The sequence below is a fragment of the Falco biarmicus genome, chromosome 1 (genome assembly GCF_023638135.1).
Source record: "Falco biarmicus isolate bFalBia1 chromosome 1, bFalBia1.pri, whole genome shotgun sequence".
Classification (NCBI taxonomy): Eukaryota; Metazoa; Chordata; class Aves; order Falconiformes; family Falconidae; genus Falco; species Falco biarmicus.
In genome coordinates this window covers 1635843-1647985 of record NC_079288.1, presented here as the reverse complement: position 1 = coordinate 1647985, position 12143 = coordinate 1635843, and the positions used below count along the sequence as shown (strand labels likewise).

General features: G+C 58.6%; 1 protein-coding gene across 1 annotated transcript; it reads left to right on the top strand.

The window, feature by feature from the left end:
- The first annotated feature begins 3633 nt into the window (after window positions 1-3633).
- Window positions 3634-10964, top strand: SSTR2 (somatostatin receptor 2). Its single transcript, XM_056362050.1, has 2 exons — window positions 3634-3755; window positions 4235-10964. The coding sequence occupies exon 2, from the start codon at window positions 4294-4296 to the stop codon at window positions 5407-5409; it is 1116 nt and encodes a 371-aa protein (XP_056218025.1). The 5' UTR covers window positions 3634-3755; window positions 4235-4293; the 3' UTR covers window positions 5410-10964.
- The last annotated feature ends 1179 nt before the right edge of the window (window positions 10965-12143 follow it).

Below are 12143 nucleotides of genomic sequence, written 5' to 3'. Positions count from 1 at the left end.
GCCTGTTTGTCTGGCTAATTAGCAGAAAGCAAAGCCTCCCCCCATTCCCATTCCAGGCATCCCTGTCATTGAGCCAGGCAGCCTCCAGCCAGGCATCAGCAGAGCCACCAAAGCTGCTCATGGCTGCTGGGCTGGAGATGGGATGGGAAAGGGCAGGGAAAGGGCAGTGCCACCCAAAGCACCCATGGGAGAGGATACACCACAGTCACCCCTGCCTGCACTGGCCCTGGTCCTGCAGCCACGGGGGACAGCAGGGTCCCCCAAGGGCAGCGTGCTGGGGAGGAGCAGGCTGGGGCAAGGCTGCCCAAGGAGGCAGGAGCTGCTCAGGGCCGGCTCACCACTCTGCAAAAGCGACGGTGAGCTCCGGGGCTCCTCGGGCTGGCGCTGCACCCTGCGCGCTGCCAGTCGGGACGGTGATGGGGACAGTGACGGGGCCAGTGAGGCTGCGCAGCATCACTTTTCTCTCTTCAAAGGTCCTTCCCACCACGCCACGGGACACTGCAGCCAGGAAGCCAGAGGAAAGGAGATGAGAGGCCGCTTTAACCCCCAGGGACCTGTCCCCCAGCACAAACAGGGTCCAGAGCCACGACCTGGTTTTTTTGCTATCAGTCATTAACAGGTAACAGGAGAGACCAGCAGAAGGGCTGTGGGCAGGGATACTCCTGAGGACAGCAATGGACAAGGCTAAAACAGGCAGGACATGTGCAGGGACCCCATGGCACTGACTTGGGACCCAAAAGTGTGTGACCAGCCCCCTGCAGACTCATCTCTCCCACAGCAGTGTGGGGTGGTGGGTGCAGGTGAGCAGAATCCTGGGGGCGCAAGCTGCAGGGCGAGCTGTACTCAGGACCAAATCCTTCCCACTGACTGCTGGAGAACAGCAGCTGCCTCCCAGTTCCCCCAGTTCCCTTCTACCATCTCAGTGCAGACCAGAGAGTCCCACCAGTCCAACACAGCCTCCTTCATTCCCACAAAATACCGGAGATCTCCCTGCCTCCCCTTCATCTATCGGGGAGAAAGGCTGGATCACCCTACCCCTCTGTTGGCAAACAAACCCCAGCTCCTCACAACACTCATTTCCAGGACAGGGGTCGAAAGCACTGTTTTCCACGGGGAGTCTTGCAGAACAGCTGGGAATAGATGGCAGAAAACTTGGAAGGACTTTAAAAATCACTTTGTGGTCACGTAATCCCCATGTCCCTCTCCCATGGGTTATATCGGCCCTCGAAGCCGTGTGGGAAGAGGCCATGCATTTCTCCTATATCCAGCCCTGCCAGTAAATCGCTTTTCAGCAGAGTGGATGCTTCCCAGGCTAAAGGACAAAGAGGAGTTTATCTGCCAGCACCAAACCAGCTGCTGGGGTACAACAGCTCTCCAAACCAGGGACCACCCAGAGATACAGATCAGACTCTACACTAGGGTTTAATTCAACCCTATATCTAAGCAGAATAAATAAAAAAAAAAACAAAACAAAAAACTATCTCCAATAGGCTTAAGTATGGCTTCCTGATTCAGCTAGCTGCTGCTGCACTCCTTACTGGATGTATATCAGCTCAGATCAGCCCTTTAATACACACTGGCCCATCATTTCATTAGTTTTGGGGTTTTTTTAATGAAGATCAGATCTGGTTTTAGCCAAGCAAGCTTGCTGGACAAGTTCACACAGCTCCCTGGCCCCTGCATCCAACACCAGCTTCCCACGGAGGCGAAAGCAAAGGGCAGAGGGCAGCTGGAGCCCTGACACTTGGCAGGCAGCTGGAGCAGCCCCACAGCCAGACAGAGGCACCCCAGGACCCCCCCTCACCGCTCCAGGCCCCCGGCACAGCGGGAAGTGCCACTGCAAGCCTGAGCTGAGGTGGTCTTGGTGCTGGGGCAAGGGGGTCTGTAGCACGCCAACCCCCCACACGCAAGGCTTGCTGACCGCAGGGGCTGTGTGCCAAGGGACCCAAGGGAGGCATGCGGCAGCGTCACCTATTCAGGGGAGACATTCAAGGAGGCAGCACTGGAAATGCGCACCGCAAGGTTTCATACTGTCCTTCCCGCTGCTGGCAACGGCTGCCCATGCGGCTTTGAGGTAAGGGCATGGTCAAGACATCCCTCCTGGGCACAGGAGCCAGCTGAGAGAGGATAAAACAATGAAAAGGTCACAAGTCATCAAAACGCTCTCTCCTATGCCACACTGGTGTGCTGCACTGCCTCCTCCCCACACCTCTGCCTGCGTTTCCAGCAGGCAGAGCACCGCGGTGGCCCTGGGGACACGTGCAGCCACCCTGCCCAGAGCAGCATCCCAGGGAGCTGCACAGGTGACACTCAATGGGACACCCCAACCCCAGCAAGCACCACCCCACAGAGATCTGATCCCCCACCCACATTAGCCAAACCATCTTGCTCCCTATCCTCCCTCTTCATGCACCTTTACTGGGATGTTAATTTCCACATCATCTATACCAGAGGAAGCTTTTTCCAGCATCCTAAAGATTTATGAGGCTGATAATGATTCTCACTCACGCTCCAGGACCTGGTGTCTTCAGATCCACCTTGGGAAGTGGATGGCTAAGTGCAAATGAGAACCTCCCAGCCTCTCTGGCTGCAATCAGCAGCCTCGCTCTGGGCTCTTTGTTCCAAGTCACTCCTAATTTCCTGCTTTCTATTGTCTCTTTGATAAGTGATGGGAAAGGGGGGGGAGAGGAATCGCTATTATTTAATTGCTTTCAAGATCTCAAACAAACCAGAGCAGAAGGTTATCTCCCCCAAACCTCTCTTTTTTGGTCTTCCTCCTCCAGCCATTGTTACTGGGTAACTGCAGAGGGAGGGGCTGTGGCAGTAGCCACCTGTATTGCACAAGTCCCCAGAGCCCCCAAAGCTGTGGGCAGGCACCGCATCACCACCCCGCCTCTCCCGGGCTGTGCCAAGCCAGCAAGGACCTGCCTTGCCTTGCCTCTGGTGGCAAGGTGCAAAATCCTGGTGCCAAGGTACCCCCAGCTTCCTGGGAGGCTTTGGGACTCTCAGACCCCTCTTGGGTTCTCCAGCGGGGTCACAGCATGGCCATTGCGCTGCCAGCACCTGCCCTGCTCCGCCCCGTGCCTCCCGTGGCCCTGGAGACATTAGGGGAAGCTGAGCCCTTTGCACCGTCACTGGAAGCAAAATGTTGCTTCTGCAGCAGGAGCCAAGCAGCAAGGTCAAGGTCATGCAAGGGAAAGGAGCCAAGGGGGGTGTGATCCGACGGGGTCTCTTCTGCTGGAAGTCCCATGGAGTCAGGCAGGTCCCACCACACTCTGGGGGGAACCAAGGTCCCTGCACCCACGCACCCACCCTGAGTCCCTGGTTTTGAACGCCCTTTGCCGTGCACCAACAGCCTCTGTGGGCAGGGGATGCTCCGCTCCCCGGCACAAAGCCTGGGCCACAGGGCCAGCTGGACCTCCAGGAGCAGCACCCAGCACCACAGGCTGCCCTGCCTGGCTCCCCTGCTGCGGGCAGGCAGGGCAAGGTGGGCAGTGCAGGTAGGGCAGTGTGGGCAGCGCAGTGTGGGCAGCGCGGGCAGGACGGGCAGGGTGGGCAGCGCGGGCAGGACTGTCTCCGCCCCGGCCCCCGGAGCCGCCCCGCGCGGGGCGGGGCGCAGCCGGTGCGCTGGGTCCAGCGGCGGAGCCGCGCCGGGGACGGCGGGTGCGCGGAGCCGAGCGGAGCGGAGCGGTGCGGAGCGGAGGGCGCTGCCGGCGCCTCCCGGTGCCCCCGGGCCGGGGCGGCGGCGGGAGCAGGTGAGCGGCGGGGCCGCGGCCGGGGCAGCACCGCTCCGGGGCCCGGCTGCAGCGGCGGGAGCGGGGCGGGATGGGCCGGGGGCTGCGCCCGCCCCGAGTTCATCGGCCACGGGAGCCGTCCGGGCTGGGGTCCCGGCCGGGGAGGAGGGGGCTGGCAGCCCGGCGGAGGGCGAGGCGAGGGGAAAGGCTTTTCCCCAGCGCGGTGCTTCGGGCACCAGTCGTGCCCAGGGGGGACTCGCCGGCTGGATTTTGAGAATCACGAGAACTCCAGCGCCAGGCGAGCTGTGGTGTGTCCAGGACACGCTGCTCGGCACCGCAAGGGCTGCGGAGGGGAGACGAGGGAGGTGGTTTGGGGAAAGCCCCTCTGGGAAGCATCTCTCCCACGGAGCTTGCCAGGCAGGATGGGCAAATCCTCCCCAGGAATCCCTTCATTTCTATTCATTCCGTGATTTCTAGAATCTTCTCCTCTGTCCCCACAGCAAGGGAAGATGACATCTCCGCTGCTCTGAACCTGCAACGCCGAGGGACCAGCAGAGCCATGGAGCTGGAATACGAGCTGCCCAATGCCACCACATTCTGGTTCTCCCCGGCTTCCCCCTTTGACAACTTCTCCGTGGAGGCACCCACCAACGGGTCACAGAATGCCACAGGCCAGCACTTTGACCTGACCAGCAATGCCATCCTCACCTTCATCTACTTCGTGGTTTGCATCATAGGGCTGTGTGGCAACACGCTGGTGATATATGTCATCCTTCGTTATGCCAAGATGAAGACCATCACCAATATCTACATCCTCAACCTGGCCATTGCAGATGAGCTGTTCATGCTCGGTCTGCCCTTCCTGGCCATGCAGGTCGCCCTGGTACACTGGCCCTTTGGCAAAGCCATCTGCAGAATTGTCATGACGGTGGATGGCATCAACCAGTTCACCAGTATCTTCTGCTTGACGGTTATGAGTGTTGACCGGTACCTGGCTGTCGTCCACCCCATTAAATCCGCCAAGTGGAGGCGGCCCAGGACAGCCAAAATGATCAACATGGCCGTTTGGGGTGTCTCCCTGGTGGTAATCATGCCCATCATGATTTATGCTGGAGTGCAGCATAATCACGGCAGGAGTAGCTGCACCATCATCTGGCCAGGAGAGTCAGGCGCCTGGTACACAGGCTTCATCATCTATGCCTTCATCCTGGGCTTCCTGGTGCCTCTCACTATTATCTGCCTTTGCTACTTGTTCATCATTATCAAAGTGAAGTCCTCAGGCATCCGCGTGGGTTCCTCCAAGAGGAAAAAATCTGAGAAGAAAGTTACCAGGATGGTCTCCATTGTGGTTGCCGTCTTCATCTTCTGCTGGCTCCCCTTCTACATCTTTAACGTCTCCTCGGTCTCTGTCCTGATCGTGCCCACACCCGTCCTCAAGGGCATGTTCGACTTTGTGGTGGTCCTCAGTTACGCCAACAGCTGTGCCAACCCCATCCTTTATGCCTTCTTGTCTGACAACTTCAAGAAGAGCTTTCAGAATGTCCTCTGCCTGGTGAAGGTCAGCGGCATGGATGAGGCGGACCGGAGCGACAGCAAGCAGGACAAATCCAGGCTCAATGAGACCACAGAAACCCAAAGGACCCTGCTCAATGGTGACCTGCAGACAAGCATCTGAGAGGGCAGCAGGGTTGTCCTTTGCTCTCCTCTCCCCACTTGCTCCCAGCTGCAGCAGGGTGGTGGCATGTATGGAGCCAGGGCAGGAGTGCCGGCTTAGGGGACGGCAGTGCACACACCGATGGGCGGCGGGGGTCCTCAGCTGGGCTCCTCCTGAGCTGCTGGCGGGTTGGCTTTCAAGTGCTGGGAAGGGTACGGTTCAAGAGGAGCTGCCTCGCCAGGGAGACAAAGACAACTCATAGCAACACAGTGCATTTCAACACCAAAGTGCCACTGTGGGACACAGGTACTGCTGGGTGGCTCTGCTGGCTTCCCCAGCTCGGGGATGGTTGGCTTTGTGTGCTTTGCCCCAGAATGGGTGCTTGCACATGGACACACACGCACAGCAAGGTGACCTCGGGAGGAGCTGAGGCCACAGGTGTGTGCCAACACGTGTGCCGCCATGGAGATGCACCGGTTTATAGCAAAGAGCTGGTGGAAGCTCCCTGGAGGGTCCAAGTGTGCTCCCACAGTCACTTTCCCAGAGGAGACAAGGATATTTGGGGCTGCATTTTGCCCAGCTTATAAGTTACTCCATCACCTCCCCTGAAGCTTCCCTGCTGCTATTTGACTGCATCGTTTGCAACAACTGTGCTGCCTGGAGGTGGCACGCCAGCACAGAGGTGGCTGCCCTGCAGGAAGCAGCTCTGCCACCCTGGCAGCCCCTCTGGTCCTGCCGCACTCCTACCCTGCCTCCTCCAGCCCTCATCTCCCGCTGCATGAGAGCCCCTTCCCTCCCACCGTGACGTCACCTGCCTGCAGGTTTTCTTGTTGGATGGAGGATTTCCCCCTTTCCTTCCCCAGTAGCTGCTGCCCCTCCTGCCACTCGTGTCTCCTCATGGTCAGTCCCACACTGCGCCAGCAGCAGAGATCGCTGCTCTCCCTGACAAGCCGCGTCTGGGCGGGCTGAGCAGCCACGGCTCGATCGCCTGGCACCCGTCTCTGGTGGGAAATCCTTGGAAGCATTTAAACAGCAGCAGCGCATGGGGTTTGGAGCACCGTGGCATGGGCTGCGGCACATCCCGCTGCCAACAGCTCCTGCACCTGGGTGAGATCTGGGCTTGTCCTGTCCCGGCTATGGCTCCGAGGATCGCCGGGGCTGCTGGCCCCACAGCAGGGTGAGCAAGCATCGACTGGCCACCAGTGACGCCTGCCCTGCTCCTTCCAGGCAAGTCATGCTGGAAGAAGGGGTGATGGAGAGGATGGGGGACGGGAGGTGGGAGGTGCTGGGGACTTGGCCCCAACCCTTGTCTGAGCCAAGGGGACCAAGCAGAGCAGATCATAGTGCTTCCAGCACCAAGCCATGAGGCAGAGCAGGGCAGCACACATCCAGCCCCCCAGTTGCTCTTCTGCACCGCAGCACGGGAAAGGGGACGCACAGGACGCAGTCCACAGTGCGAGGGGTGGCAGGTCTGGGCCAGCATTCACTGCATTTAGCTGCTCAGGACTGTCCTGGGGACGGTCCACATCCACCCTTTCCAGCTCAGCACGTAAACCCAGGGCTTGGGAGCCCTGACCGCCTGCTCCTGCCCCAGCAAAGCCACCCTCCTCCGCCAGCACAGCCAGAGCACAATGGAAAGCCCAGGGGAGAGGGAGAAGTGCCGTCTTCTTGCCGGAGCACCCAGAGCAGTTTCTGTGCCAGAGGCCAGACTCTGTTCACAGGCTCTTGCTCCAGAGCTGAGCCGTGGGAACACAGTAGTTTAGTGGAGAAAACAGCTGGGTCCCGCTCACCCTCCCCTTTCCCATCCCACCCGGGCATCCCCACACCAGCCCCACTGCCGGCAGACATGGAGCCTTCACCTTGTGCTACGAGCACTGCGGGAGGTGAGGATGAGCATTGTCCACAGGATGCCACCCACTTTGGGGTGCTGCCTTGCTCAGACATGTATTCCCAGTCAATGTTGCGAGAGCACCAGCTCTGGGAGAGGTTCTCCCATGGCTCTGCCCAGCCCCTTCAGCAGGTCCCTGCCTGGGCATCACACGTGGGGCTGTGCCACCCCAGCATCCCCCACCAGCCCCACAAAAGGGCTCAGTGCCAGGCTCAACACCTGCTCCCCAGCACAGCTCTGTTGGACACCAGCTCCGGCATGGCAGCAGGGGCACTGGGGACACAGCGTAGGGCTCTACAGGCTTTGCAGAGCATTGTCAGCATTGATTTGCTTTTAACTGTTTACTGCTCCTCCGAGGAACATGTGTCTGCATTCAAGTGCTCGGAGGCACCGCGTGGGCTCAGCGCCGAGCGGGCACCTGCCTGTCCCCTCGCTGCCTGCGCCGGGCTGGGCAGGCAGCTGCTCGCCAAGCGCATCCCCGCACCAGCTTCAGGGAGGGAAGTGAAGCTGAACCCGGGCTCCGGGCGCGCAGCTGCCCTGGTGATGCAGTGGGAATTAAGACACGAGCAGCGTGTCACACCACAGTGAAACGCTGGGGGGTGGTGGCTGGGTGGGGTGCTGCTGGAGCCCCCTGTTAGGATAAGGCTTCCGTGTCATAGCTGCAGCGATGCGTCAGCTTTGGGTATTTCATATTTGGTGGGCGGTGAAGGCATGATTTGTGTGGCAAGCGTGGGAGGCGGTGGGGAGGGGGGGCTGTTGAGCCCCCTGCCCGTCATGGGAGCTGACGTTCACAGCCCCCAGCACTCACCTGCAGTGGGGCCAGACCCAGACCTGCCGGCAGCCGCCTTCACCCCAGTCCCATCCATGCAAGGCCTGCCACCAACACCCCGACTAATGGTGGGGGGAGATGCCAGCTCCTGGCTGCACACCCATGGGAGTCTCCAGCAGGAGCCCCCAGCCAAGAGCATCTTCTGTCTGTGCTGGTTTAAAGTTGAAAATGCAGCAAGCCTGGACTTTAAACTACGGCAAGCCTGGCTTTCTAGTGCTGGGAAGGGCCCATGACCAGCACTGCATGTGTCCAGGTCAGCTTTGTCCTGGCAACCCCCCCAGCAGTGACACCCCTGCCAGCTCAGGGCTGTGCAAGGGGACTGTGATCTGCAATACCCTGCTCCACCCTTTGCACCCAGGGGCTCTCTTGGCTGGAGGTAACAGGGCTGCAGGTGAGGAGCAAGGGGCACATGGGGCTGCCACCGACATCCCAAAGGCCACCAAGGTGGGATGCTGCAGGGCAGGAGCACAAGGCAGCTCCTGGGGGCTGCCAGGGCACCCCACAAGTGCCCTGCTACAGCTCACCCCGGGGGAAAGGGCAGGAGAGCAAAACGTGCCACCTTGGTGGAGCGAGCAGGGGAGGGAGCCTCAGCCACAGCCCAACGCTCACAGTAAAACCAGCAAAATAAAACCTTCTGCTGGTTCGTAGCTGACTAATAAACAGCAGCACCATTGCTGCTGCAAGTCACAAAGTTTTGCCTCCCAGCCACTTGATTTTAGTGGAAACTTGACCTCCTATTGCATCTGTTCTGAAAAGCTTCACAGGGCTGCTGGCAGCGTAACGAGGCATCTCTCCTGGTTATTGGAGAGTGAATAGGCTGATCCTGCAAGTGCTGGAGTGGCTCTGCTGCCACTTTACACACAGACTGTCCTCAGGCAGGCGAGATTAATTACAGCTCCTGCCTGCCTGGCTGGAGCAGCAGGAACAGATTTATCACAAATCGGAGGCGATGGGAAGCAGTGTCCCCCGTAGAGCTCCCCTGTACACCAGGAGCACAGACCTGGCCCCGTGCACCTCGGAGCAAGGCTGGGGCTGGTGGCTTTGCTGCAGAGTTGCATATGAGACGGCTCTGCCTCGGCTGGGGCTGTCTGTGGCACTGGGGCTGTCACCAGGGGTGTTTGCAGTGAGTTATTCTTGCAAGACTGCCAGTCCCAGCACCTGCGTGGCTCCCCAGCGCCTGTGAGAAACCAACTCCCCTTCCCCTCCCTGCCACTGGCTTCCCCCCAGTACAGGTGAGGAACCCCAGCGAAGCTCCACAGCTTTCCCGAGCCCCTGTGGGACTGACCTGCGTGGAGGCATCCTTGCTGTCCCTGCTTCCTAAGCCCTTGGGGGCCAGGGCACAAAGCCTGGCGCTGTGGCTGGGCTGAGCATCGCCCTGGGCACCCTTCCAACTGTGCCCACCTCAGACCGAGCCTGGCTCCTGGCACGGTGGTGGCCAGTGTCCCCCTGGTGCTCAATAGCCAAACCTCACTCTGATGGGCAGGGGGAGGCTGGGTTTGGACCTGGAGCCTTCCTGTTGCATCTCTACAGCTCTTCAGCACCAAAGCTGCCTTGGACTTCTTTAAAATAGTGATCTCCTAATGAGCCACACAACTATGCTGTCATGTCTCTGGAGGGCTTCCTGACTTTCATCTCAATGGGAAGAGCCTTGTCTTTGTTGGAGACTCCACGGAGAAGTCCCTTCCCTCCCAGACCTGCGCAGATGCAGCCGGCCTCGCGGGCAGTCACGCAGCCTGTGGTCCCCAGCCAGCTCCGTGCCCTGCAACAAGAACTCCCAGGCCCCAGATCTGTGCTGCTGCATTAAAGCGGGGCTTGACTCACATCTCAGAGGGTTCTCTCAGCCATCACCATGAATGAGCCGATTTCAAACTGCTCTGGGAGAGGCTCCATCCCCTCTGCTGGGGCTGCACACCCTGAAAGCCCCCTCAAATCACCTGCAAGGCACAAGCAAAGGGCACAGCAGACCCCAAACTGGGATTCCTGCTACTAAGTCCGAAACAAGAGCTGCCACTTTCCAACCCAAGGACACCTCTGCCCTTCTCAGCCAGCCTCTGACCCCTAGCCTTGCACCCATGTCTCCTGCCAGATTTCAGCTCGCTCCCTGCCTGCTCCAGGACCTGGACTGCAAAAAGCCGGGGCAGGAGGACAGCCAAGCCACAGCTGAGGTTTGGGGGAACCTGCCTCAAGCTGTGTCCTGACCAGGAGATAACAAGAGGCGCAGAGTCTGGGCACCCCAACCATGCCACCCCATGCTGCGCAGCCAGGAGAAGGGAAGGGGTGGGTGATTGTACATATATGTATATACTGCACATGCCAGCAAAGGGGTTTGTTATACTGCAGAGACACTCTTTAGCCCCCGTTTTGCTGTGGCTGCTGGAGCAGCCCCTGCACGCAGGAGCAAGTCAGACCTAGCACCTCAGGGGTCCCTTGTCTCCCCCTCCCTGTGTGCTGTGGGGCTGGTGGCACCATGCACGATCCAGGAGGGATCGTTGAGGCCGCTCCCACATTGACAAGCAGCTTCTGCAGGGCAAGGGAAGGTGAGCTTTGGCTTCTACTAAACGCAAGAGCCCTTCCCTGTAGCAATCTGGGGGTCATCCCCTACAGCAGCACTGCACGGTGCTGCCCACCTCCTGTACATACACTTCTGCATCTATAGCTGTGCTCTGTATAGTGTGCGTGGGTCTGCTGTACAACACATTGTGACTGGAACGCTCCAGAGAGTGTTTCTCTGCTTTAAGTCTTGCTTTCCTCCGTAGCAATTGTTTTTCAGTGTCAGTGTGGAACTAAGCCTTCCCATGGCGAAAGCTCCCCACTGCCATGGCCTGTGCTGTGGGGAGGGAGATGTGGATGGGGTGGAATTAAAAGACTTTTCCTAGTTTCTGGCTCCGTGTGCGTGTCTCAGAGCTGGGTGGGAGCAGCAGGGTATAACCCAGGCTTGGACACCTTTCTGGGAGAAGAGACACCAACCCTGGAGTCCCACCAAGGGGCAACAAAGGAAGAACCAGTTCTTCCCCACATCCACCATGCCGTTGGTGAGCAATACACCAGGTTCTTCACCCACAGGGTGGTCTCCACTTCGGAGGGTCCATGCAGCAGGAGAGCTGCATTTGCCCAAAAAACCCACAAGATTGCTCCCTGGGCAGCACAAACGTGGGGCACTGAAGCACAGGCATGTCTGTGCCAGCGTCAGCCCCTCAGCTAGATGGGTCACAGATGAAGCATGACCGCAAATAGCTCCTCAAGTACAAAGGGTCACAGAAATTCAATCTGAACTGCTGGATGGGAGAAGCTTCTCTTCCCAAGGTGACAACAGTGACAACACCTCCAGGCTTTGGTTTTGGTGAGATCAAGGGCATGTAAAGTGCCGGAGGAGTAATCTGCTGGAGAAACCAGCAGCAGGAGGGGACACGCAGGCACGTGTTTTTGTGCTTAAAGAGGGGCATTACCAGAGAAACACCCTGATGAAAAGAAATAAGCTTAGCTATAAACTGAAAGTTTGGCTCTGACCAGTTGCACAGGCCAGCTTTGCCACGACGTTTCCATGCAAATAAACACTTTCACTCTGAAACACCTATGATCCCCCCCCCCCCCCCCCAATTTGCAATGTAAACAGAGTTTTGTGGAATTTGAATATAACCATTACCAAGAAAAACCCCAACAGCCTCTCCCCCAAAACCATGCGCTCTGGTTACACCAGCATGTCCCGTGGAGCTGGATGCGCTCGTGCCCCTGGGGGTCTGCCTCGCGGGGGGCAGCAGCAGATAGCTGGGGCAAGATTTTCCTCTGGGAACAAGCATTTGTAGGAAAGGAATTACCACACTTACGGTGACACTGCATTGTATCTGGCTGAGTCAGCATTAGGCGCTAAACGGGTAGCTGGTCTCCAGGGGAGTTTTTCTGGTCAGATGTATATATAAGTAGGTACGCAAAGTGATGGCTCCGGGTTTCTGTCAGAAGGTATTAAGTCTTTACACGAAGGCTAATACCAGAGAAGGCTGCAACTGCCCAGGGAAGATTTTGCAAACAAAAAAAGCAGAT

Coding starts and splice junctions, on each gene's coding strand:
- SSTR2 (XM_056362050.1), top strand. CDS start 4,294: ATGGAGCTGGAATACGAGCTGCCCAATGCCACCACATTCTGGTTCTCC.